The 25025-nt window shown below is 35.1% G+C and overlaps 2 protein-coding genes and 1 long non-coding RNA gene across 8 annotated transcripts; 1 reads left to right on the plus strand and 2 right to left on the minus strand.

Moving 5' to 3' along the window:
• The first annotated feature begins 2802 nt into the window (after nucleotides 1-2802).
• Nucleotides 2803-11604, plus strand: LOC135641498 (uncharacterized). 4 transcript variants are annotated; one of them, XR_010497739.1, is made up of 4 exons: nucleotides 2803-8144; nucleotides 8997-9313; nucleotides 10068-10145; nucleotides 11228-11604. It is a non-coding gene; the product is annotated as an uncharacterized LOC135641498 (long non-coding RNA). The 4 variants fall into 4 exon arrangements; XR_010497732.1 differs by having other exon boundaries at nucleotides 2805-9176; nucleotides 9268-9313; XR_010497735.1 differs by having other exon boundaries at nucleotides 2806-4614; nucleotides 7971-9313.
• A 3361-nt stretch (nucleotides 11605-14965) lies between these two features.
• Nucleotides 14966-18621, minus strand: LOC135672289 (protein YABBY 2-like). Of its 3 annotated transcripts, XM_065180751.1 has the most exons (7): nucleotides 18514-18621; nucleotides 18228-18389; nucleotides 16677-16796; nucleotides 16180-16303; nucleotides 16040-16088; nucleotides 15830-15905; nucleotides 14966-15261 (listed from the first exon to the last, which is right to left on the minus strand). In XM_065180751.1, the coding sequence occupies exons 2-7, from the start codon at nucleotides 18282-18284 to the stop codon at nucleotides 15202-15204; spliced, it is 486 nt and encodes a 161-aa protein (XP_065036823.1). In that variant the 5' UTR covers nucleotides 18285-18389; nucleotides 18514-18621; the 3' UTR covers nucleotides 14966-15201. The 3 variants fall into 3 exon arrangements, with proteins under 3 accessions (XP_065036823.1, XP_065036824.1, XP_065036821.1); XM_065180752.1 differs by lacking the exon at nucleotides 18514-18621 and having other exon boundaries at nucleotides 16040-16085; nucleotides 18228-18507; XM_065180749.1 differs by lacking the exon at nucleotides 18514-18621 and having other exon boundaries at nucleotides 18228-18507.
• Nucleotides 18622-23891: 5270 nt separating this feature from the next.
• Nucleotides 23892-24380, minus strand: LOC135671994 (RING-H2 finger protein ATL70-like). Its single transcript, XM_065180452.1, has one exon. The coding sequence runs from the start codon at nucleotides 24378-24380 to the stop codon at nucleotides 23892-23894; it is 489 nt and encodes a 162-aa protein (XP_065036524.1).
• Nucleotides 24381-25025: the final 645 nt, after the last annotated feature.

A 25025-nucleotide genomic window follows, 5' to 3' on the forward strand; every position in this document is an offset into this window, starting at 1 on the left:
ATAGACATAAAGCTCGAGAGATTGATACCATAGTTATTGGAATTGAACTAGAACGCGATCTGGTTAAGCCTTGGGTCACTGGGTCATCGGTTGAATTGATCGGTCAACGGGTCAGATCATATGTTTAATTAAAAATATTTAAATATATTAAATTAATTCAAAAGTATATGTAGTAAAAATCTAAAATATTGAAATGAATAAAAAAATAAAGAATCTTATGCAAATGAAAACAAAACTTAAGTCATATAAATTATGATAAAAGTGATGATATCAATAAATATTATAAATATAAACCTTCATCCAAATGCGATGAAATCTAGAAAGTGATTACATTAATCCAACCCATAATAAATTGTTCAACGATATAAAAGAAATAGTTTATGCATATGAATTTTTCAAAGATAAAAAATTATATTTTTTTAGTCATTCCATTTGGTAGCTTTACTTAGTGGTTTGAATAGGTGGTTTGGTGAGGCGATGCGAGCCCAAGTGCCTCAAGTTTCAACTAGGTGGCACGCTTCAGTGAAGCGTTGCTTGGGCACTCGCCTGAACCTAGGAGCCGGGTGCCTCGGGCAAGTGTCCTGTGTAAATGAAGCAACCAAACCAGATTTTTAAGTCTGGTTCGATTTAACAGTAGCTAGTTGGTTCGATTGAACCAACTAACTACTTTCTTTTATCGTACCTATAAAACCCACCCCCTGTACCCTCGTGTGACCCCGAGCCATAAACCCTAGCGTAGCTTCTGCCTCCGCATCCGATGCATTGGATCAAGGCTTTTTCTGTTGCCGACTGACAGGTCCGACACCGTAGCCTTCGTGCGCAATTCCTTCTGTCATCATTGCTTCCATGTCTAGCTCCTTCCACCGTCAAGGGAGAGGATTGTAGCTTCCTTCGCCACCGATAGATACCTCTGTAGCTTCCTCCACCCACGACGTTGTCGTCCGCAGTTTCCACCACTGCTGCTATCGTTTGCAGCTTCTTCCGTTATCGCTGTTGTCATCCGAAGCTTCCTTCATTGCTATTGATGTCGTTTGTAGCTTCCTTCGCCGTCGCTATCGTCCAAAAGTTCTTCCGTCACCGCTGCCCTCACCTTCTCTACTTTCGACTGTTAGTGAGTCTTTTCTTCCCCTTTAACTACTATTAATAATTCTTTTCTCCCCCTCTAACTATTGTTAATAGTAAATAATATACTGTTAACGGTAGATTGTTAGTTATTATACAAATCAATCTTTATTTAGATTAATAATATATTATTTAGATTTTAACACTACTAATTTTTATTTATCTAGATTTGTTATTAAGTTTTCAGGATTAATGGTAAGTGTACAAAACAATTCAGAAGATTCTTCAATAGATTCAAGAAATGATCCTACTTGGAAATACAATTATCTAAAGGATCCTAAAGATCATAATGTAATTATTTATATCTTTTATGATAAGACTACTAGAGGTGATATTTTTCGTACAAGACAACATCAAGTAGAGAATTTGAAGAATGCATCAGCCTACAAGAAGTGTCCACTTAATGTAAAAGAAGACTTGCTGACTTGTATGATTAAAAAAAAGATACAAATGAATGAAACTTATGATATTTTACCCGAGGATAATGTTGAACATATTAGAGATGATAAAGAAGATTATTCTGAAAGTGCCAATTCAAATGGGAAATAAGTATATGATAGAAAAGAAAAATAAGTTATGATTGTTAAGAAGGGTAAAAGGGGACCGATGGACTTATATATGTATTAAGGATCACAGAAACAACAAAAATAACCAAGAGTAAAATTAAGATAAATAAATATAAGTAATGCTTGTGATAAGAAAATAAAGGGAAGAACAATTCAGCATATTGCTCGCTTCTTCTATCAGACTAGTCTTTCTCTTAGTACTTGTCGTTTAGATAATTTTAAAGAGATTATTGAAGATATTAGGAGATTAAAACCTCCAAGTTATTATGAGTCATAAGTTCTATTACTGAAGAAAGAGTTAGATCATACAGATGATTTCTTAAAGGGCCACAAAAAATCATGGGTAAAACATAGTTACTCTATTATGTTAGATGCTTGGACCGACAGAAGACTAGGTGTATAATTAATTTTATGATCAATTGTTCTTTAGGAATCATGTTTATGAAGTCAATAAATACATCCTCTTTTATTAAATCTAGAGAAAAGATATATGAGTTACTTGATAAGTTTGTTGAAGAAATTGGTGAACAAAATATCATTTAAGTTATAAACGATAATGGAAGCAACTATGTATTAGTTGGTAAGATTTATCTTTTGAATTTTTAATATTTTAATTTCTCTATGTCTCCTATTTGAATAGAAAAACTATGTGACTCTCAAGTCTTATCAATTTTATTATTTTTTGTCTTAGGTAAATTACTTGAAGCAAAAAGCTAACACTTATATTGGACTTTATGTGTGACACATTGCATTGATTTAATATTGAAGGATATTGAAAATACTCTTGAAATCAAGAAGACTTTAGAAAAGACAATTTTTGTCGCTTTGAATATGATAAGAAAATTTACAAGCAACAAAAAATTGGTGAGATAGTGTCACCCGATTTCCTACTTCCTTCTTAATATTACATAGCGTGCATAGCTAAAAACATAACCTAAGAAACTGTTATGAACATTTTTCTAAGCTTTTGAATAATGTTTATTGAGTCTGTTTAGTCCAGTTGTTTATTGAGTCGGTTTGGTTCAGTTAGAGTTAAGTAAAGATTTATTTAATGTTTATTTATTATTAGAGTTCAATGGACTTTGGGTGGAACTCTATAAATAGGGATGTAACTACTTCTTTTTAGTAATCTATGAAAAATACTATTATGTCTTTTGACAAACCCTATGAGGTTGATCCCTCGAAGTGATCAAGGGCCGATCTCATCGAAGCGATCAAGGAGGTCGATTCCCTCGAAGTGATCATTATCATCCCCATTTCTCTACGATAAGACTTTAGGGTTATCATTCATTTGGTATCAGAGCTACGATCCTTGACGTTCTTGTTGAAACGAAGCTATCAAAAATAAAAAAAAGGAAAGAAAGAAAGAAAGAAAGAAAGAAAGAAAAGAAAAATACGAGAGGAAGAAGAAGCCGCAGCCACCCCTGCGTCCTCCGGCCAGCCCACCCGCCGCTGCTGCTCTCCGGCCAGCGCCCACCATCGCCCCGCTTCCCGGCCGGCGACCACCGCCGCCGCTGTTCCCCGGCCAGGAGACGACGTTACCAGCGTCCATCCCAGCCCTACTGCCGCCGCCCGCCTCCCCTTGCGTCGCAGCGCAGCCGCTCGACCTCTCCTCCTCGGCGATCGTTGGTGACGCTGCTCCCAGCCGCGCCACCACCGCTGCCTCTCCACCGCCGCCCGCCTCCCCTTGGGTCGCAGCCGCAGCCGCCGATTGTCGCCCTCCTCGCGGCGACCGAAACAGGGCAACTCACGGATTGCCCTTGTTCCCAGCCGCGTCACCAACACTTTTCCCAGCCGCATCGCCGCCGCTCGATCACCCGGCCAGCGACCTCTTCTCCTTGCGTCCCCATCTCGCTCGAGCGAGAAGGACCGCCGGCACCGCAGCCCCTCCTTGCAGCGGTTGCAGAAACAGAGCTTCCGCAGCCCCTCGTCGATCGCAGCCACGCCTCGAGCGCCGTCGCCTTCCAGCCGACCCACCACCACTGCCAGCCACCGTGCGACCGCAGCACTGCCCTTGGCGTCCACCTCCTCGGCAACTTCGCATCGACAGTGTTGATGCCCTTGACCGACACCAAAAACAGGAGTTGAGATTACAGATTTGCAATCTTACGCAATGACCACTGATAACTCGGTGAAAGCACAAATGGAAGCATTGGAAATCAGAATTGAGAACCGACTGTAAGAAACACTTAATGATTTCAAAAAGAGCCTACTGGAGAGCCTCAGCAAATTTCAACAAAATTGGGGCTCATGTTCTACATTGCACAGATCTGAAAATACAGGAAAAGGGCCCCAAGATTATGACACAAATTACTCACACATGAAGATGGAATTTCCGAGATGGAAAGATAGAGATCCGACCAATTTGATCTCTAAGGCAGAAAATTTTTTCCGTTTTCACAGAACCCCAGAAGAATCCAAGGTAGAAGTGGCCTCAATCCAGATCGAGGGAGATGCACTCCAATGGTATGATTGGTATGAAACAGTTCTGTGAAAACGAACTAGAGATGCGAGCAGTTCAAAAGAGGGCTTCTTTTTCACTTTGGCCCATCCGAACATGAGAATGTTGATTGTCGGCTCGTCAAAATTCATCAGACTTCTACAGTGTTAGAATATCATAGTAGGTTTGAAAGATTATCAAATCAAGCTAGAGATTGGTCGGATCGACAACTTCTGGATACATTTATTGAAGGGCTTATTCCAGAGATCCGGTGTGAAGTTAAGGCTCGTCAACCCCGCACTATGATAGCTACGATTTCATTTGCAAATATATATGAGAAAAAAATTAGCAAGGAAAGATCAACAAGGGGTTTGTACTATGATAAAAAATGGAGTATGGAGCACCGATGTAAACAAGGGCAACTTCTGATGATTGAACCAATTGGAGAGGAGCCGAAAGCTAAGAATGTGGACTCCGATCACGAAGGTATAAATTCTAACGAAGACGTTGAACCTACCGTACATACAATGCATAAATTAGCCGACTACTCTAACCCGCAAACTATGGAAGTTGCCAGAACTCTAGAGCACCAGCCTATTATAGTTTTGATTGATATTGGTAGCACTAACAATTTTATGGACAGTGAGACTGTTGACCGATTGGCCCACCAAATTGAAGACTATGACAGATTCAAAGTAAAGATCGTTGATGGATGGATTTTCACTTGTGATAGCAAAGGTTCAAAGGTAAAATTGATTATACAAGGCCAGGAGTTTCATGCAACGATTACTACACTGAAAGATCGACCTGTTGCTTACACTCTCAAAAAGTGGAGACCATACTTACTTGATCAACAGGTTGTGATGCGTTGCAGATAGTCTATGGCTAAAGTGTTGAAAGAGAAGCTCCCCGAGATTGATGTTGCTCAGCCTTGAGGACAAGGCTGATTTGAGGAGGGAGGAACTGTTAGGAACCTTTTAATAAGCTTTTAAATAATGTTTATTGAGTCTGTTTAGTCCAGTTGTTTATTGAGTCGGTTTGGTTCAGATAGAGTCAAGTATAGGTTTATTTAATGTTTATTTATTATTAGAGTTCAAGTCCTGATAGACTTTGGGTGGAACTCTATAAATAGGGATGTAACTACTTCTTTTTAGTAATCTATGAAAAATACTATTATGTCTTTTGACAAACCATAGGAGGTTGATCCCCTCGAAGTGATCAAGGAGGGCCGATCCCCTCGAAGCGACCAATGAGGCCCGATTCCCTCGAAGCGATCAAGGAGGCCGATCCCCTTGAAGTGATCATTATCATCCCCATTTCTCTCATTTCTTCGACGATAAGACTTTAGGGTCTTATCAGAAACATATTTACCTCGGAGAAATGAGTGACAAGCAAATGAGTAAAAGAAGCGAAATGTAAGAGGGCCGGTGATATCATCTTAATACCGTCCTTTTATAATCTTATAGTTTATATATTAAAGGTAATGTACCCTCTTGTTCGAGTCTTTCGGTTAGCAGATAATGAAAAGAAGCCAGCAATTAGATATATTTATGAGGCTTTAAATAGAGCAAATGAGATAATTCAAATGTTTTTTGATAAAAATAAAAAAATATAAGAAATATTTGTAATCATTGACGAAAGATTAAATTATCAATTTCATCATCCATTACATGCAGTAGGATATTATTTGAACTCATAATCCTTTTATAAGAATACCTCTATTGAGTTTGATACAGAAGTTATAAATGAGTTATATCAGTGTATTGCAAGATTGGTTCTAAGCCTTAAGGTATAAGATAAGATTATATGTGAATTATCTTAATATAAGATTGCCAATGATCTGGATGTAGGACAACTACATCCTCAAGTATTAATAAATTTATATAATTAATTTTATATATAGTATGCTATTGTTAATATAAAGTAAATTTTACAACTGAATGATAGAGTTTATTTAGAAATTCCACACCAAATTTATAGTAATTAACTATTAAAATTCTTAGTTTGACATGTAGTGTTGCGGGTTGTGAGCGAAATTAGAGTGTCTTTGAGTATGCAAAGATCACATAATATTTTTGTTTTAATTAATCTATTCTTTTTTAGATAGATGTGTTAATATATTTTTAAATTATATGATATACTAGATTCATACAAAGAGAAAAAATCGGTTAGAGCATCAACGATTACATGATCTTGTTTATATAAAGTATAATAAAGTATTGCAGGTTTGTCATGATTTGTGAAATAACATTGATTCAATATTATTACTAGTCATTGATGATTCAAATGAGTGGTTGGTGAGGGAAATGAGTGTGAACTTATAAGATGTTAAAAACGAGCTTGTATTTGAAGATGATAGCTTGGCATGAGGAGATGTGGCAAGAGCCTCAGGTGTTATAGAATTACAAACATATACAAAACATATGACAAAGAGAAAAATGAGTGCAAAGGCTTCAAGCTCATCTGCTGCCATTGTTGAAGAGGAGGAAATATATTTTGATAAAGATGGACGAGAGGAAGAGAAGGATGATGATATGTTTAAGAATGACAATGCTGATTATGATGATGATTGAATTTGATGTAAAACTTTTTTGTTTTGAGTTTTTTGACATTTTTGTTATTAGAAAATGGATAATGTAACTTGGTTCTTTAGATCTTTTTAATTTAGTATCATATTTTTATTTATATAATTATATTTATCAATTATATTATATATTTTTATATTTTAATATTTCAGAACACCTTAATTTGCTTGGGCGAGCACGTAACATCTTGGGCGTTTTGAGACCTTAGCATCTTTTAGTGCAGTGCTTTTTAATTCACTGACTTTACCCATAGAGTTCATTCCTTATCATATTCTGAATTTTAAACCTATTTTTTGTGGATATTTGGTTCATTGTCCTCATTCATTTTAGTGACCAAAGGGAGAAGAGGTGAGAAGAAGATATTTGAGACAAGGTGTGGAGAGAAAAAATGACAGCTGGACTGCTGGAGGGAGATGAGCAGGCAACGAAGAGAGGTCCTTGGAGGAAGAGAGGACAACCAAAAGAGAGAAGCTATTGCATTAGAGATGCTTCTTTCTCATATTAATTCATATTAATCATAGTTACCCTCTTAAACAAATAATAAAAAAAAATAAGTTAAGGCATTTAAATAATCTTAGCTTTAATTACAAAACCGAATTGGTTTTATTTAATCTGGTCAGTTCATGTGGGTTATCCAAAAACTGAATGTCAACCACTTCATTTTGATTTATTACATAACCTATCCATTAAGTGAATTGGACCGATCAATGATCCGATTGCCAGTTTTTGAAGTTCTGCCACTTGGTTTGATCTGGTTCTGTACATTGGTGTTCTTTGATAATTCAACATATACAAACTAAGGGTTTATGGCTCATGTTGTGAAGATTCTATATTTACTTTATATGTTTTTAAATCACGGCATAGCCATTTGGGATTTGCAAAGGCATAAATTATTTTGAAATCATTGGCATCCATTTGTATCACAAGCATTTCTTTTGGTTCCTGATTGTCTGGACTTAATTGAAGGTTTTATTTTAGTTGGCTTTAATTGGCTTTTGTGATGTTTTAGTCTTTATACAAAATGAAAATCAAATGATTTAAGATATAATATAATTTCAAATTTCTCATTGAAGTTTATCTAGGTGTAGCAGCAATTTTCCTTCCATTTTAAGAAGAATTATGGTTATCAAGCTGTAGTAATATACTTTCTTTTTGTCATTTGTCATTCTGTAGTCTTTATGTTTATATTAGTAGAGTACATGCTCTACATTGTTACCTAATTTGTAAGAAAGGACTAATTTATTTAAGAATCTACAGAATGGTGCTCAAAGTTGACAATGGATGGCCCAACGTTACTGTTGCTGGGTTCATGGAGGGTCAATATACTCAATGTTTCCCCTGCACAAAGAGAGATTGATCTCATAACTCAAATCATGTATCCAAGTTGCCAAGGGAACAACCTTATCATGAAAACATATGTGCTAGTGACTGGTAACATTAGCTCAATATTATTGTTTCACCTTTCAAGTTAAACATTATTGTTTGATGTGGCAATTCTTTATTTTTGAATGGAAAGTAAAGAGAAGCTTCATACATATGAAAATTGTATAGTTGATTCAACCAACATGGAAACTGTAATACCCTACTGAAGATGTTAAATCAAACTAGCTGATGATGCTCTGCATCATTGCTAGGTATCTCCTATACCCTTTTGTACTTGATAAGTGCAAGGAAATTTCTTGTCAGCACTTCTCTCAGTATCTGTTCTTGGATTATGACTGTCTACTCATCTTCTATCACTTATGTGATTTGGTAATAAATTAAAATGGAACTTCAAATGAATAGGAAGGATTACCGAGTGTAATTTTGGATAGAAATCTTACAGTCTACTACCATAATGCATAAAATATTGTAGTCACAATTATCAAATGCTACTCAAATAATAGTTTGAAGTGCATAAGCCTTAGTTATTTTCTTTAGATAATACTCGACACTCTTGATGTGCATTTGTCAGGGAGCCACTGTTGTAGATCGGATTGTAAACATAGCTCCTGTTGAAAATTATATTCCTATGGTTGAGGAGTTAAGAATTATTATTATTGTTATTATTTGTTTAGAGATTCATAGTTATGTCTACAGTTGTTCCCTTATAACCACTCGTGCAGGGAGTTCTGGTTAGTGAGGCAGAAATTACTCTTGTTGGAAACAACATGTCAAATATTGAGGTGTCTGTAAACTCCAGTATACCTTTTTTATTCAAAGTTCTTCTGAACTTATAGATTAACTTATTCTTGTTTATAAGATTTTGGGGTCTGAATGAGTGTTCAAGTGATATCGATGTAGGGTACAAGCAGTCCTCGTGGTGAACAAGCCTACGTTAGTGAAGCTCATGATGTTTGCCTCGAGTATGCTAGCTAAGGGTTCAGCATTTAGACAAGAAGTTATCAACAAGGCTAAAGCATTTGATGAGAAGCATCGACTAGGGCTGGTGCAACTGCAATGGTTACTTCTTTTGATAGGCAGGTTGGCCTTTCAGAGAAAATAACAGCAGGAATCTCTATTGTCAATGAAAAGCTACATGTGTCTGATAAAACCATTGCGGCCCTAATTGCAGCAGAGTGGAAACTGAATGACACTCGTGCTAATGTCAAGACTAACAGGTACTTGTATCATCTGCACATAAAGCCTTTTCCATATATTTTAACAATTTTAAGATTTCTTAAATTGATGAAAGAAAAATATTGTCTGCTATATTACGAGTATTCTGGTTGTGAAAATCTGTTTTCTACTAATGATTATGATAGTGGAACAAGTCCTCACTTTTTCTTCTTCGCAGCTGAACAACATATTTGTTCTTGCTGTCCTGTCATTTAAGCACCATGTGACTTTTATTTTTCCAAGAGTAGGTTATTGTTTGTTGATTTATCCTTGCACCAGGTATATTTTGTTGATTTTTTAAACAAGTTCATCAGCCTGTTAATACCACTCTACAGTTCTCCGCTGTTGTTCCACTTATCCATTTATTGTTATCAATCGTGTTTGACATCCTGAAATTGCCAAATAAAGTACATTGTACCATATAATCTTGGATATCACTAGGAAAATTTTTACTGGAATCTTTTTATTTAATTCAACTCAAGACAGCAGTGGTTTTATAGTACATTCCATGTCCAGGGAGTATCTTATGAAGATGATATGGCCATCCAGGTTTCCTGAACTTAGGCTAAATATTTTGGTGGATATAATTTCTTTCGCATTATTTTGTTAGTTGTGCTCCTTTAACCATGGAATCATAATGGATATAATAGAAACTTTGAATCTCATACCAGTGTTGGAATTGCTCAATTATTTTTTTTCTAAATGTCTATGTATGTAACTGCTGGAATTGCTTGGTTAAATGGTGCTTTTGGAAAGGTGGCAAAGGCTGGTCATATTGCAGGCTCCAGAACAAGAGAGAAGTTCCAATTGGCAATCTCAGATTTAACAGCCAAGGTAATGCATTAACTTTCGGCCATCGTATTTTAATTGAAGTTGTGTAAAATATCTTCTGACTGGGTATGAAAGACCTGAAGTCAGTTGCATACTTGTAGCATAATGTTGAAAGTTGAGACGTCTGTCACTAAAATGTAGTTTTGAAGCTATGTTGACGTTTTTAGTAAAGCATAGCACAACAACAAGGTTATTGTCAATGCTTAGGTATGGTGAGAGTCTGTGTTTACATCAGTACAGAGGTTGTTTTTATTAGGCTTATAAAACACACAGGTGACAAGGGAGCAAACCGACTATGGTTCCAAGCTTATACTATGTAAACTGACCATGGTTCGAAGCTTACACGAAAATACTTAATGCAAGAATCTCGACTAGAGTTTTTCAATTCTCTGTTTGTGGTTTAATGTCATCATGGCCATGAGAAATTGCATGCCAACTTCGAGTTTAAATACCTAGCCATTTCCTATGAACTTATTTTGAATCATGAGTTATAAAATCTTAAGCTCATGTCTTCAGAGCTTATGAGAGTACTGAGCTGGCATTTAGAGGTGAACCCATGAGTTTTTGGAGCAGAATCAACACATGGATTTAGTAACATTATAGATGGTCAATAAGTTCTTGTGCTTTGTCTTTGAGGAGACATCTCAGTGGTTCGCAAATTGTATAAAAAAAGTGCTAGTTCTTTACCAAAATACCCCTGGTGTATCAGAGGCTCATTCACTACCACATTCAAATTTTGTTTTCTTGTATTATGGTTTTTGTTGGACTGATATATTCATAATTCCTGTAATACTTGGAAATAATTTCATTCGTTGGTGAGAGGACGCCATTTTTATGCTGGATTGTGATGTGAGGATTAGAAGCCTTTTATAATGCAGTCCTATAATACCATTTGTTTGTCTTGGTTAACCTGTCGGTCGTCTATCGACATTCGATTTGGCATCTTCTACTTGATCGATTCTATGGCATCTCTATTTGGATGTATAACTCAGACTGGTTTGTAAGTGTTATAGAATATCATATTGATGCTTGTCTTTCTTGTGTGATCTGTTCATATGCCCTTATTTTATTTCCACGTGAAACAGGATCCTGTTGTTGCTGCATAAATTAATTTGATTTGTTTCAAAACTTCACTTTCACCCTGGAGCAGAAACCACCGGTTGAAGTCATCAGCAGATCATACGGTGCAAGACAAAGGCCCCAAAGGCGATAGGTGCGCAACACAATGTGATGCTTATGTATTATTGATTGCCTTACATGGTACCTCATTTTATCCTGTATCCAGATTGTTGGGAGTCTCAGATTTGATTAGTTCAACTGCTTGTCTGTTTTTAAATGTAATATGCCATCTCTCTATAGCACAAGGTTTTACTGCGTTGTATACAACAAGTGTGTCTTTTGTAGACTATTGAATTAGGTATCGAGATTGGTGGGATGCTCAAAGCATGCAATTTAATCTCTGAATTCGTCGTGTCTTTTGTAGACTATTGAGTGACATTAAAATCTGATGTATTTTATCTTTTTTATGCTGTATAATATGTTTACAGAGAAAACACTACGATAAATCATTTTCTTTTTAAGCTCCAAAACATATTGTGATCAATAAAAACTTTTCACCGCTGAAAGTTTGAACATCTTGTCATCAAGTATGTATGTGATGATATATAATGCAGGAGCAATCTAATTAGTTTATTAATAAAATAAATTTAATTAGAATAGATAAATTTTGTAGTTGTCATATGATAATATTTACTCAATGAAAAAAAAATTAGTAATGTCTAAGTCTTACACATTAAATTAAAATTAAAATATTAATAGAAATACAAATAAATTGTATATTTTACCTTCACTTCATGATATATGATTTGTGATATTTAAGTTTCATGAATATGATAAATGATGTGCTCCTATTTTCAACTTTTAAGATTGAAGTATATGTCTTCCAAAAAATATCATTCTTAGTTTTTAGGAAACATTAATTAAGCATGCACAAACCCTAATATTTAGGTTAAGCATAGCACAACAAGTCAAAGTGTGGTAGCAAACTTTAATATGATGTTAAGTTATGAAAATAAATATACATATACTAACTAAAAGTGATGATTGAATTGTAATCGACCTTAAGTGAATCTGAAGCTTGAATGGGTTTGAACATAATTAAAGTAAAAAAATTTAAATTTTAAACCTCATATATATATATAGAGGATAATAAGCTATTTAGACATGGATGAAGTAATGAAAAAATAAATAAAGATGCAAATCAAAGAGGTGTGCTATACTAAATGTTGAGATACCTAAGTAAGGTTGAAATATGAGTTTAGATAAAAAAATATCATTCTTATCAAACTAAATTAAACTTAATTGAGGTTACTGTAACCTTGTAATTATATTAGTAAAAGAAGAAAAAAAGAAAAGAGAAAAAAACTTTAAATGTGGCCTAATGAGATTAAACCCTAGGCCATAAGGTAACATTTTAAGCACCTCTATAATTTAGTCTCATACTCTTTACCAACCTAATAATCCATGATCCTTTCTCTTCTTCTTCTGCAACCATTCTTAGCTTCTCTCAAGCAAGCTATAAAACCCTAGCTCAAAGACAGATTGAGATAAAATAAACTCAACTCTTCCCTTGCTATACTTGGGGTTTTAGTTTTACATATTACAGGTTGATCTTTCCAATTACTTTTGAGTAACCTAAACTTTGAATTTATCTTTGATTTTTTAATATTTTTAGAGGATTCTCTTGTGGTTCTAAAGCCACAAGTATAACCTTAATCTAAGATCGGTGCATAGAGTTATTATGGTCTCAATCCGAGATACTCAAAAACTCTTATTTTCTAAGAAAAGATTTTGTTCCACTTCGGTGAACAACACGATGACCAGAAGGGCTATGGATTCAAGGAGTAAAGGTCATGGTACCATAGAGGCGGGTCTTCCGTGTGTGCATCAAATTTTACATCGGATGAAAGCTTTAATTATCAGCATATGGGGGGTTGTGTACCACCGAGGAAAAAGTTCGAATGCAAATACCAATAAGTCCCATGGGAGGGACTTGATTATGTAGAGGGATGATCGAAGCAACTAGAGAGTTGGACTGCTCTAGAGCCTATATTCGCTTAAGGGAGCCCGACAAATCAAAGGACAAGGTCGAATAAGCAAATGTTGCTACCAAGGAAGCTAAGGAGAACAGAATCGGTGCAAACCCTACAAATAATTTAGATATGATTAGACGATGATCTTTTGATATATTTTAAAATGTTCTCTTAAGGTTTTATGAGATTTAGAATTGAGTAAGTACCACCTCTATACACCAAGATATGGGTTTATAAGTTCAGATAGTCCAAACCCAATTTCAATGGAACAGAATAGGTGTTGGTAGTTGAATTAGAAGGATAATTTAGCCTCCAAATAATTTTATTTTAAGCTAAAATTTATTATGTATTTTATTTTATGTCTTCTAGTGTTTTGTAAATTTTCATGACAAGATTGTTTGGTCAGCTAGAATACTTGAGCAAAATTTCTTCGTAAAATTGTATGATAATTTAATTAATAGTAACTAGTTCATTTGTTTATAGTGTGAATCGTTGAAAATTGATAGTGAAATCTAAATAAATTTGTAGGTTAAGTATAATTTATTTTATGAGAGATTTTATCAAATTTTTTCTATGGATTATTGTAATGAATTATTATCGATCAATAATTTAATAGGTAAGATCCTTAATTAAGACATATCATGACTCTATGCTTTCAATTTGATAGGTGTATTGCTCCCTAGCACACTTGATCATTAAGGAATGTGAACTTTGGTTAGTATTATTATTTTTTAGTTTAATCAGACAAGTGTAAGTTTAATTCACTACAAAATAGTTGTCGCATAAATTATCATATGCATAATATATTTTGGAAAGTACGTTTAGATGGATATGACCATCATGAGCTAAATATGAATGGATGTATTTTGTAAGTATAAAAATATATAAATTATGATAAAAATATCTTGTATATATACATATATGATGATGTGTGATGCGAGAGTGCATGTGTGTTTTCTATGATGTGTGGTGTGAGAGTGCACAGATATGTTACGATGTTCAATGCACGTATATATTATGACATGTGATGTAAAATTGAATATATGTAGGATATAGGTGAAACTAGGATTAAAGTGTTACGAGTTGTAGACTTGTAGTAACAGAGCCAAGTTACTTTAATTTCAAGATTGTTACTTTTCATTATATTCATATTAATTTAGTAATGAAAATTGAAATGTGATATCCTATTTTAATCATGCATGCACATAGGGTATGGGTGTAACTAGGAGAAGGATATTACATAAATATAAAAAATATAAGAAATTAGATTATTTTTTATTGAAGATTATGAATTTTGATTCATTTTAAAAATAAAAATTGATCAAAAAAAATTTTAAAATCAAGTCATAATTATTACATTTTTTCGAAGGAAACATTATATCTTTGATTTGATAAAATGGTAATTTTTTATATCTTTATATTATTTTATTCTATATTTGAGCCTATAAAAGGGGGTTTGAATATTTTAATAAAGATGATTTTATTTTTTTCATACTTGAGTCTATTAAGAGGTTAGAATATTATTATTATAACGAAGCTCATGTATGTGTGAGCGATCCGAGATCACAGTTATGCTCTGATGGTATGACTCCAGCCAAGTGTGAGAAGGTGCAAAACCTAGCAGTTTGATCATTATTCATTTTTTTAATGATGTTTTAAATTATTATATTACTTTTCTATTTCTCTCATAAAAAAATCCACTCTCTCTAATCCTACATCAACACGCCTGACTGACCTTACATAATTCAACAATATGATATGGTTAACACTGTAATCAATGGAACCGTCCTCCCACCCATCTTTTACATGGTGGAATCATAGTGTACAACAGCATCACAAGGAGGCCTAACACAGCTCTCCATATGTAAATCAAACTAAACCAGCTTTATTATCGATGAAACGCAAGAAGCAATCATCCCACATTGACGACCGTTCTTTTGTATGAAGCCAACCAGACGATCATCCCGTCACAGTTGTTTGTTCCTCTGAAGGGAGAGCTTGAAATGAATGCTAGGCAAGTGCGCCCACTGCAAACAAAAATGGTGATTTGAGTAGATCAGGATTTCACATCATGTTTCATGCACAAAAGTAGAGGCGTTGTTTGATCATAATAATTTGTTCTATGGTGTCTATGTCTTGTATAATGTTCTTTTACCTGATCAATGCATGACCCCCTAAAAGACAATCATTGAACTGAGAAAAGAGCTCGAAATCGTCTGAATATATAGATAGATGTTCATTCTATATATTAATATTGTGAATTGTTTCTGTGCTGTACATATTAAAATCTGAACCAAAATATATAACCAGATTGATATATCGTTGTTGGAGAATACACTCGGTCCGATATATTTCATTGTTCTTCTGTCTACTTAGTCCATACTACTTCCAAATGTTCTGCAGCTCCTATTTCCTTAACCATAGAAGCAGCATAACTTGCGGTAAATGCTCTTCCAATCCAAACCCTAAAATTCGAGTGGTATTACTTCCCTTCTCAATCGCCAACACCATCACAGACTCCTAAACTCTTTTATGCCCATTTCAATTCCAGATTCAATGAAGCTCAGTGACCTTACAACATAAAGAACTCCTTACATTTTTTGCTGCAGTGCTGAAAGCTTCTCTATGGCTGATGTCTGGATTAGTAGCTTTTAGTCTTCTTATCTCCTCCCTGTGGAGAAAAGAGATCAGCCAAATGCGCATCACTAGCATTTGGAACGATTTAATGGAAGAATTGAAGCTGTGTTTAGAGTAATATCCATGTTTTTTCTTCGTTCCTTGAGAAAACAAGTCAAAAGTGCTCACTTGATGAATCTGTTATAGAGAGAAGGAACGCGTTGTCTCTTCTCGGCTGCTGATCTCGGAATCATATTGAAAATATAGTAGAGTCAGCAAATGATGTTGATCTTAGAATAATTACAGTCAACTTATGTGAGCGAACTTACGGTGAATTTGTAGCATTTGCTGCTGAACACTCCTCATGGAGTTCATCGTTTTCATGTTGGCACACATAGAAGAAGATCCACAATCCATGTGAAGACCTTGAGACCCTACATTGTGATTCTGCAGCTGTTCTCCAAAATTAAGCTTTTATCATGAAATGGCAAGGCTGATCAAGTCACATCAAGAAATAAAGTGAAACACTGCTACTATTTTTATGATTTCAGTTAATATCACGAAATGTCTCCCTATGTTGTATGCCTTGTGTCTTGTGCACAACAACAGAGTTTCTGTTTGTGAAATGAAATAAACAAAGACTGCAAACTTTATATGGTATTATTATCGAGCCTCTTTCCCTCACAACAACAACAGCAACAAAATATACTGAGATCAAATAAGCAAGCTTTCATCTTTTAACATGGATCCCCAGAAATCCAAACCTTGGAATTTTAGTACTCAGTAATATCATAGAATCATTACTATGTTGAATGATTACTAGAACCTGGATATCTTGAGGAGGGAGTTTCTGAAACTGAACACCTGAACTCGCACACAGCAAACTGGAGCAACACTCACATTTTACTCTCACACTGTCCAACAAATTGTCCCTCGGTACATTAACCTGTAGAATATAGAACCAAAACAATGGAGTTAAAAGATTGAGATGAGAAATGCTGCAACATGAAATTTCTACTACTACTACTACTACTAGCTGTACACTACTTAGCCGAATGTAAGTTATTCAAATACTCCGGAATTATTTTGTTGCATAGGCCATCAAAATTCTCACACACCACAAAACCTTACCTTAATTTCCACTTTCTTGTTCATGGACCTATAGGAAGAAGAATTTCAATGATATATCAAGCGTCAATAGTCATCCCTCGCAATAAAAAGAGAGAGAGAGAGAGAGAGAGAGAGAGAGAGAGAGAGAGAGAGAGAGAGAGGACTAATATCACATGAGAGGTTTATGAACAGATGCTGGCGAATATAACAAACTGTTGTCACGCAGGAACTGAAGTTTGATTACTGGTTTGCCGAATATAAGCTAGCGATGACAGTTCTTTTGAGCTCAGGAGAAGATAATGGACTTGTTTTCGTTTCTTACCCCTTTGTTCTCTCTCTTCTCGAGCAGATTACTCGTATGGAAAGGCTCTGACTGACTAACAAGCGACAAGTAAAAAACTGTTTCTTGGCCAATATAGTTTAAGCTGAAATCTACAAATGAGAGAGAGAGAGAGAGAGAGAGAGAGAGAGAGAGAGAGAGAGAGATCTTGGAAACTGTGAACCAAAGGGGGAAGAATTAAGACATTAAGAATACTCATTCTAGGCAGCAACATGCATTGTTCCCGGGAGAAACAGGATGAACTCAAACTCATAAATTCCATATATACATGATCGGAAAAGGAAAAGCAAAAAGAAAAAAACATTACACTGAACCAGATTACTTCTAGCAAGATTAAGAGAAGAAACGGCAGCACGTCAAGTTCTTTTCTATGGATTTCAAGGTCACCTTTTAGTTGGAAAAATTAAATGTCATCCTCGAATTCTTAGTTTTTCCAAAAAAATCTTCACAAAGCTCGGACTTCTGCATGATAGTGTAGAGTCAAAAGCTTTTGCTGCATCAAGATTATTTGAACAGATGGACAAGCCAATTCTAGCTCAAGATCGAAGACTATCCATCTGATCTATTGGCCTGAAACTTTAGAATCCCAAAGGAGCAATTGTTCCCAAAAAGAGTTAAGCCATTCGAGAATGCAGTGCTACCATGTTAACCCAAATTAGGGTTTAATGACATGGAAACAAAAGCGCACACTCAATCACGTCGGTGCCGAATGAGATCTCTCAGTCTGGTAATTCACTTGCTTTGTAATGATCTTACTATGCCGAGTCGCCTTGTTCGGCTTGAGCAGTAGAGGACAATAATTCTTGAGACTAATCGTTTAAAGCAATTCCAATATAACATTGAACTCCAATACAAAGCACAATAAAACGATTTCTGGCACCTGAGTCAACCAAAACATAAGAGAAAGAAAACAGGCGGGAGATCTACCACGAGGATCGCGTTGCAGAAGTTGCAGTGCACGTAGCAAACCCGCTCCATCGACATGTTTCCAAGGACTCGGTGCCTTCGAGCATGAGCTAGCAGAGGTCAGTACTTAGACATGAACAGGGAATTCAGGAAGGGCGTCCCTCCTTTCCTGCATCCACACCACTATGGATGATGGAGTGACACAAGACAGTGAGAACGGGATGAACGATTGGGTATGAGCTCGCAGGTGCAGGGTGCAAAGAAATAGTAACGCAGGAAGAGGAAGCAGTCTCGGTTAGCATTTCACCTATCTAACTCGCTTATGACGCAGCACATGGTGGTCTCCCGTTGTGATATCACTCGAGGACATTGATGGCTGTATCAGGTACGTGATAATAGTCCGGGTTGTGGCTTTGAATGCGTCTGCCATGAGAGGTCGAATCGCAGGGGAAGCTTCCCCTAATTGAGGAGCATATGCTGCTGCTTCTACCACCAATGTGATGTCGTATCGAGTGATGGCTTGCATTACAAAGCTGGTGGTGGAGTCGATTCATCGAGCGATGGCTTGTCGTGTTCCTTCGGTACACAAGCGTTAGCCTCACTGCCTGTTCGGTAAAAGAATGGCTCCATTGGAATTGACACCTGGTTTTAGTTTTGTCCCTCATTCCAGCTGTAATCTTCGGGAAATGGGCTGTAGATTTGAGGAAACCAAAGATACCACAGGAATTGAGATGTAATATCAATGAAAAGCAATAAGTTTGGGATTTTGAATTGGGCGAATTTTCAAAAATATTATTCTTTTTTTATTTTTTCATTCTCTAATAGCATCCTTCTTACCTGAAATATGAACCGATCTAATTATAATGTTTTTACGTTATGTTAACAGTGTTTTCAGTAATACCCACAAAAAATAAAAACACTATCATTTTGTAAAAAACATTGTGTTTACAGTATTGTTACACTATATTACAGTATTTTCAGTACAATATTTTTTGGTATAGATGAAAACGTTATAATTTGATCTATCGATCGATCCATAAAAAAATAAAAAATAAAAAAGATAGATGAGTCGAGGTATTTCGGGTATTAGACAAAAAAAAAGACATTGTTAAAAAAAATTAAAAATATGAAGCAATTCTCAGGAAAAATCTAAAAAGAGATGTTTTGTTTTTAATTTATCCTTTTGAATTTATCTATACCCTAAAATCCTGAAATTTCAACCAAACATAAAATATCAAAAGATTTACAACCAAACATTAAAAAAAAAAATATTTATTGCTCGAAATCCTCTGAACTTTTCAGAGAATTCCAATCCGAAAATTGCCCAACTCCAACTCACAAACTAAATACAGTCTCTTGACATTTTGTGCAGCATTTGATCTTTGTCAGCATCTGTCTCCCTCCGCTCATTGATGATTCGCATTCATTGATGTACTGTGCCACAAAGTAAACGCTTCCACCTAATCCATGTGGCGGGCAGGTGTTACGTGTGACTCAGTTGTTTTTCTTCCAGTCGAGCGTATGGGTTGTCTTCACGGAAGAAACAAGCGCGAGAGATACAGAAGTTTTGTTCATCCAGATTCATCTCAAAGTTAATTCGCATCTGATTCGAAAGGGTCGATGCCTGCCATATGGAGTACGGCATCGAGGATGCAAAAGCTAGCAATAACTTAGTCGGGTCCACGTACCGGAGTAACTAGTGGCGAGGTCCCCATACGGCTCCAGATGCGAACACGTTATCGACATGAAAGCTCTAAAATGACGTGACCTTGTGGAGATCGCCGGCTACTGAGACGGGGGACAACGAAGCCTTCTTCGTTGTCCCTCTCCTCGAGAAACACGGGCTTGGAGAAGACCGCACCACGTAAGCGACAACGTGTTTGCTTCCCTCCTCCTCCTCGTCGTGTCTGTTGTGTGGTGGTGCTTCTCCGTGCATGGTTAGCATCATCATCGAGTTGTCTCCTTCGTTGGTACTAGTACTGTTTTCACGAGTTCATTACATCACTAACAGAAACCTTGATGTCAAATTACATATGATAATTTTTTTTTATTCCTAAGCAAATCTAAGATTTCATGCGGTCAAATCAGTAATATTAAGTTAGTTTACATTATCTAAATATATTATCATCCAAAAAATTTTATCTTATCAGTTAATCTAACTGATCAAGATTTTGATAATTAATCATAAAATTTCACGATTACTGTTTTGTAAAAAGCATCCTATCAGCTGAATCTCGGATCGGCAGATAGTCAAATGGATGCAACCAGTGAAAGTTAGGCAAACAGTGAGGTGAAGCAGATATATTTATGTAGTTCTAAAATGTAGGCCATTGATGAAGAAACAGCAACACGGTAGGCCTATATATATATATATATATATATATATATATATATATATATATATATATATATATATATATATATATATATATATTTATTTATTTATTTATTTATTTATTTATTTATGTAGGCATTCTCACACGACGACGACTCGTGTAGAATGTGAAGGCAGGTGAGGAAGGCACGCAGCAGCACATGATCTTTTCCTCGATGGAGTGCACGATCGAGTTTCTGAGTCTATCTTTTCTGAATCGATTACCTCGTTGACAATGAAGGCTTTGTTGGATTGATAAGTAGGTGGTCTCACTTCGGAGAGCTTGCTTGCTTCTATTAAGAGAATTAAATTTAATTAAAAATATAAAACTCTCTCTCTCTTAATCATTATAAATATTAAAATTTAGTAAGCATAGAGAAATTATACTATAATAAATATTTTCATGAAAAATGATGTTATGAAAATAATAAATCATTAATAAATTAGATAGATTACAAGAAATAAAAGTTTTATTTTGCATTACCTCAACTCTTACTCTCTAACTCTCTCTATCTTTTTTTTTTTTCCATCAAAGTGATATTAGAGTCAAGCCAAAATAGATAATAGCATGTAACTTCAAGTACTTCATTTTACAAAACATAATTATGAAAATTGAAGAATTCAGATGAAGGTCTTATTTGGATCACAAGACATATGGGAAGTGATAAAGAGAGACTATGATGAGTCTCAAGATGATATCATCCTTAGGAGGAGTCAAAGGGATTCAACCCAATGAAGAAAGATAAGAAAACACTCTTCCTCATTTATCAAGGGTTCGACAAAAGTAATCTTGAAAAAGTTATGATCACCAACACCTCCACCGATGCTCGGGAGGTTCTTCAAAAAGTTAACATAAAAAATCATAATATGTTGTTGTTATATGAAAAACTTTAATATCAAAAATTAAAATTAATTAATAATATATCAAATATATAGTGTATCTTTCTATGTTATTTAGAAAGTCTTTATCTGATCTGCAAATGCACTATTGTTGGATCTAAAATCTATAGTGATGTCGATCTATAAAAAAATGCTAGATTCACCTTCTCCTCACTTTCTAGCATTCACATGACTACTATTAGCGATGAAATAGGGACAAGAAAAGATGAGAGAAGATCTATAATTCACATGATTAAGGAGAGATAAGAGGAGATATGTTATCTCTTAATAACATCACATGACATGTCCATGTTGAGCTCTTAGGAGATCTTGTCTATTTATATATGAGAGTAAAAGATGTAGGATAAGTAATTATGAGAATCCCTCTCATCAAAGTCATCTCCTAAGAAATACTATTATAATTAAACTTTCTTTCAATTGATCGAGTAATCATAATTCAATCATATCTATAATATATCTTATCTAATTAAATAAGACTATATAATTTAATATAGAACTCCTTCAAAAGTGTTAATAAGATGTAAAAAATTCGACTTCAAACACTTAGAGTTGAATTTAGAACATTACTAATAATTGAGTCTGAGACTATTTCTAATTATTTTATTAAAGTTCTTACCATTATCAATCAATTAAGAAGAAATGGTGAGAATCTAGAAGGTATTTGTGTGATAAAAAAAGTACTTCAATCGCTACATAAAAAGATTAACTTTATCATAATCTCTGTCATGACTATTAATGAGCTAATGAGTTCTTTGCAGGTACAAAAATATTTAGTCAAAAAATAAATGAGATACAATGGAATATGTTCTCCACACAAAGCTCATCTTGAGAGAAAAAAATGAAGGCTCAAGTGAGCATGGATGAGGCTAAGGACGTGCAAGAGCCCATAGTCATGATAGAGGATATGGCCAAGGAGGAAGAGGAAGAAATAATAAAAAAGATCAAAGTATAAGAACAAGAAAGAGGAGATACAAGAAGCCAAAAGTATAATTATTTTAAAATTCAATAATATTATTGCAAAAAATATGGTGATTATGCTTCCAAATGCTATCACAACAAAAATAATCTAATTGAAAAATATACTAACTATATTGAAAAGAAAGAAGAAAATTATTTTTTGTTGCTAGCACATAAAGAAGAAGATATCATCATTTAAAACACTAGAGCTAACAATCATATTTGTGGTTACAAAAATCTATTCACAAAGTTAAAGTTGGATGAAACAATGAATAGACAAGTTTACGTTGGAGACTCTTTGAAAACAAAGAATGGAAGTAATCAATTTCTTTCAAATGTTTATTATGTGCCGAATATCAAGAATAATATTCTTAGTCTTAGGCAACTATTAATTATTCATAAGATCAAATAATAAAGATAAATATTGATAACAAATCAAGGATTGCTTTGGCAAAGAACCTAGTCTTTTATAAATGATTTCACTCAAGATCAAATCAAGAGAAGGAAATTTCATTGGACTATATCAAATTCGACAATCAAGTTATGAATATTTTCACCAAGCTCCTCAAATTGGAGTTCTTTTTCAAGATGAATATCACATGAGTGAAAACAATTATAATTCTAGAATTTAATAAGAATGGAGAGGTTACACCATGATAAAAAATCATCATCAAGAAGGTTATAAAAATAATAACCAATAAGCAATTAGATATGTTATATATAATAAAAATATATTTGAGTCTTATAACTTTCTTCTATGGCTCTATAAATAGGTAAATTTTATCATGATAAAATATAAATATCTTCCTCCTGTGTAGTATAAGAAATATATAGTAATGTACCATTTTTTACGAAATATTTCTCCAATATTTGAATTAAATACCAATTAGATATTTCATCCGCATGCACAATACTTCCGACAAACATAAGCAAACACTAGTGGGAATTTAATTAGCATAGAAGAGGGTCACAGAGGAAATGGACTCAAGCTCAGCATAGCCACGAAGAATACTAAAATAAATGGAGCCTAACAAGTGATGATATGCCTTTTTTATTTTTTATTTCCAAAAGATCAGGTGCTTATAATGAATTGTCAAAATCTTTATTAGTTAAGCTAATCAACAGATTCAAATGATATATCGGATGAAATTTGAACCTTTCAAACTTTACTTTCATAAGTGAGTTTGGTATATTATATTATCGTTAAACATTTAGAGTGTTCAAAAATATATTAGATTACTTACCTAACTTTTAATAAGGAGATCTGATACATTACTGCCATACAACCCGACAAGTACTGTATTTTCATTTGACAGTATTACACCATACACTAAAATCAGTATCCTACAACAACAACAAAGACACTACTTGGAGGAGACCTCGACGTCCTATCGAGTTATACATATATACATGTTTATATATGATTACGATCACTGCGATGGCGTTGGCGACGTTCATGACACGACCGCTAGAGGCGTGGCCACGGGGCCGGGCGCCGGCAAGGAGCGACAATTGGGGCAGGACCTGTGCGACCTCAACCACGGGTCGACACAGACGAGGTGGAAGAGGTGCCCGCACTGCGGCAGCAGCCGTAGCACGTCGGTGTCCTTGTAGTCGCCCAAGCATATGGAACAGCACGTCGCGGTGGCGCCCTTCTCCTCCAGCTTAGCCTGCGAGTACGTCACCTTCGGGTAGCTCATCAGCGTCGCCTCGTCGATTCCGTCCTCGACGTCGGTCCGCTCCACCGCTCCATTGCCGAAATGAGGATTCGCGGCCACGTTTCTCCATCGTTTGCAGCAGTAGAACGTGATCACGGTCACGGAAGTGAGAATGGACGAAACGAAGAGTAAGTAGGACATCTCAGTCGGCAGCTCCGACATTTGGTTTCCAGTGGCGTTGCTTTGACAAAAGATGCACCTGTTGAACCCGTACTCCGTCGCCATGGCCGCTGCTCGTCAAGTATGCTGAAGAAGGGAGGAGAAGACTTGCGAGCTTTTGGATGTGCTGCGGCAGCCAAATAACAAAAGGTTGTTTGTCAATATCGTCAGATCGTGCCAAACACACAATATAGCCATCTTTCGACTTACATCAATCTACAGAAATATAGAGATGGAAACAATTTTATTTCAAGACAGAAATTTTAAATATTTTTTTTCAAAATAAAACAACAGCCTAAAAAGTAATAAACTTGAACAACAAGTTATGACATGTTAGAATTTCTTGGCATGACTATTTAGGGATAAGCGAATATTTATCTTTATTATCTAAGTCAATACGGAAAATAAATATAAAATAAAAATACATCAACAACACTAATCTACTAGAGATAAATTTTCATAAATCGATGTTATTCAATGCCAATTATATAACATATGTTATCATTGTTTATAGTAGCATAAGTGTGTATTATCTTAATATCATAAGAAAAAATCTTACCCCATTGGATGAGTTCTTATTATTCTAATAACGGACGAAGAAAACCTATATAATTCTCTCAATAATAAATTAAATAAAAATAAAAATATTTTTTCTAACAACGAAAAGAACCTTGAAAGAATGACTTATTGATCTTCTCGACAATGATCACT

Source organism: Musa acuminata, chromosome BXJ1-4 (genome assembly GCF_036884655.1).
Source record: "Musa acuminata AAA Group cultivar baxijiao chromosome BXJ1-4, Cavendish_Baxijiao_AAA, whole genome shotgun sequence".
Taxonomy (NCBI): domain Eukaryota; kingdom Viridiplantae; phylum Streptophyta; class Magnoliopsida; order Zingiberales; family Musaceae; genus Musa; species Musa acuminata.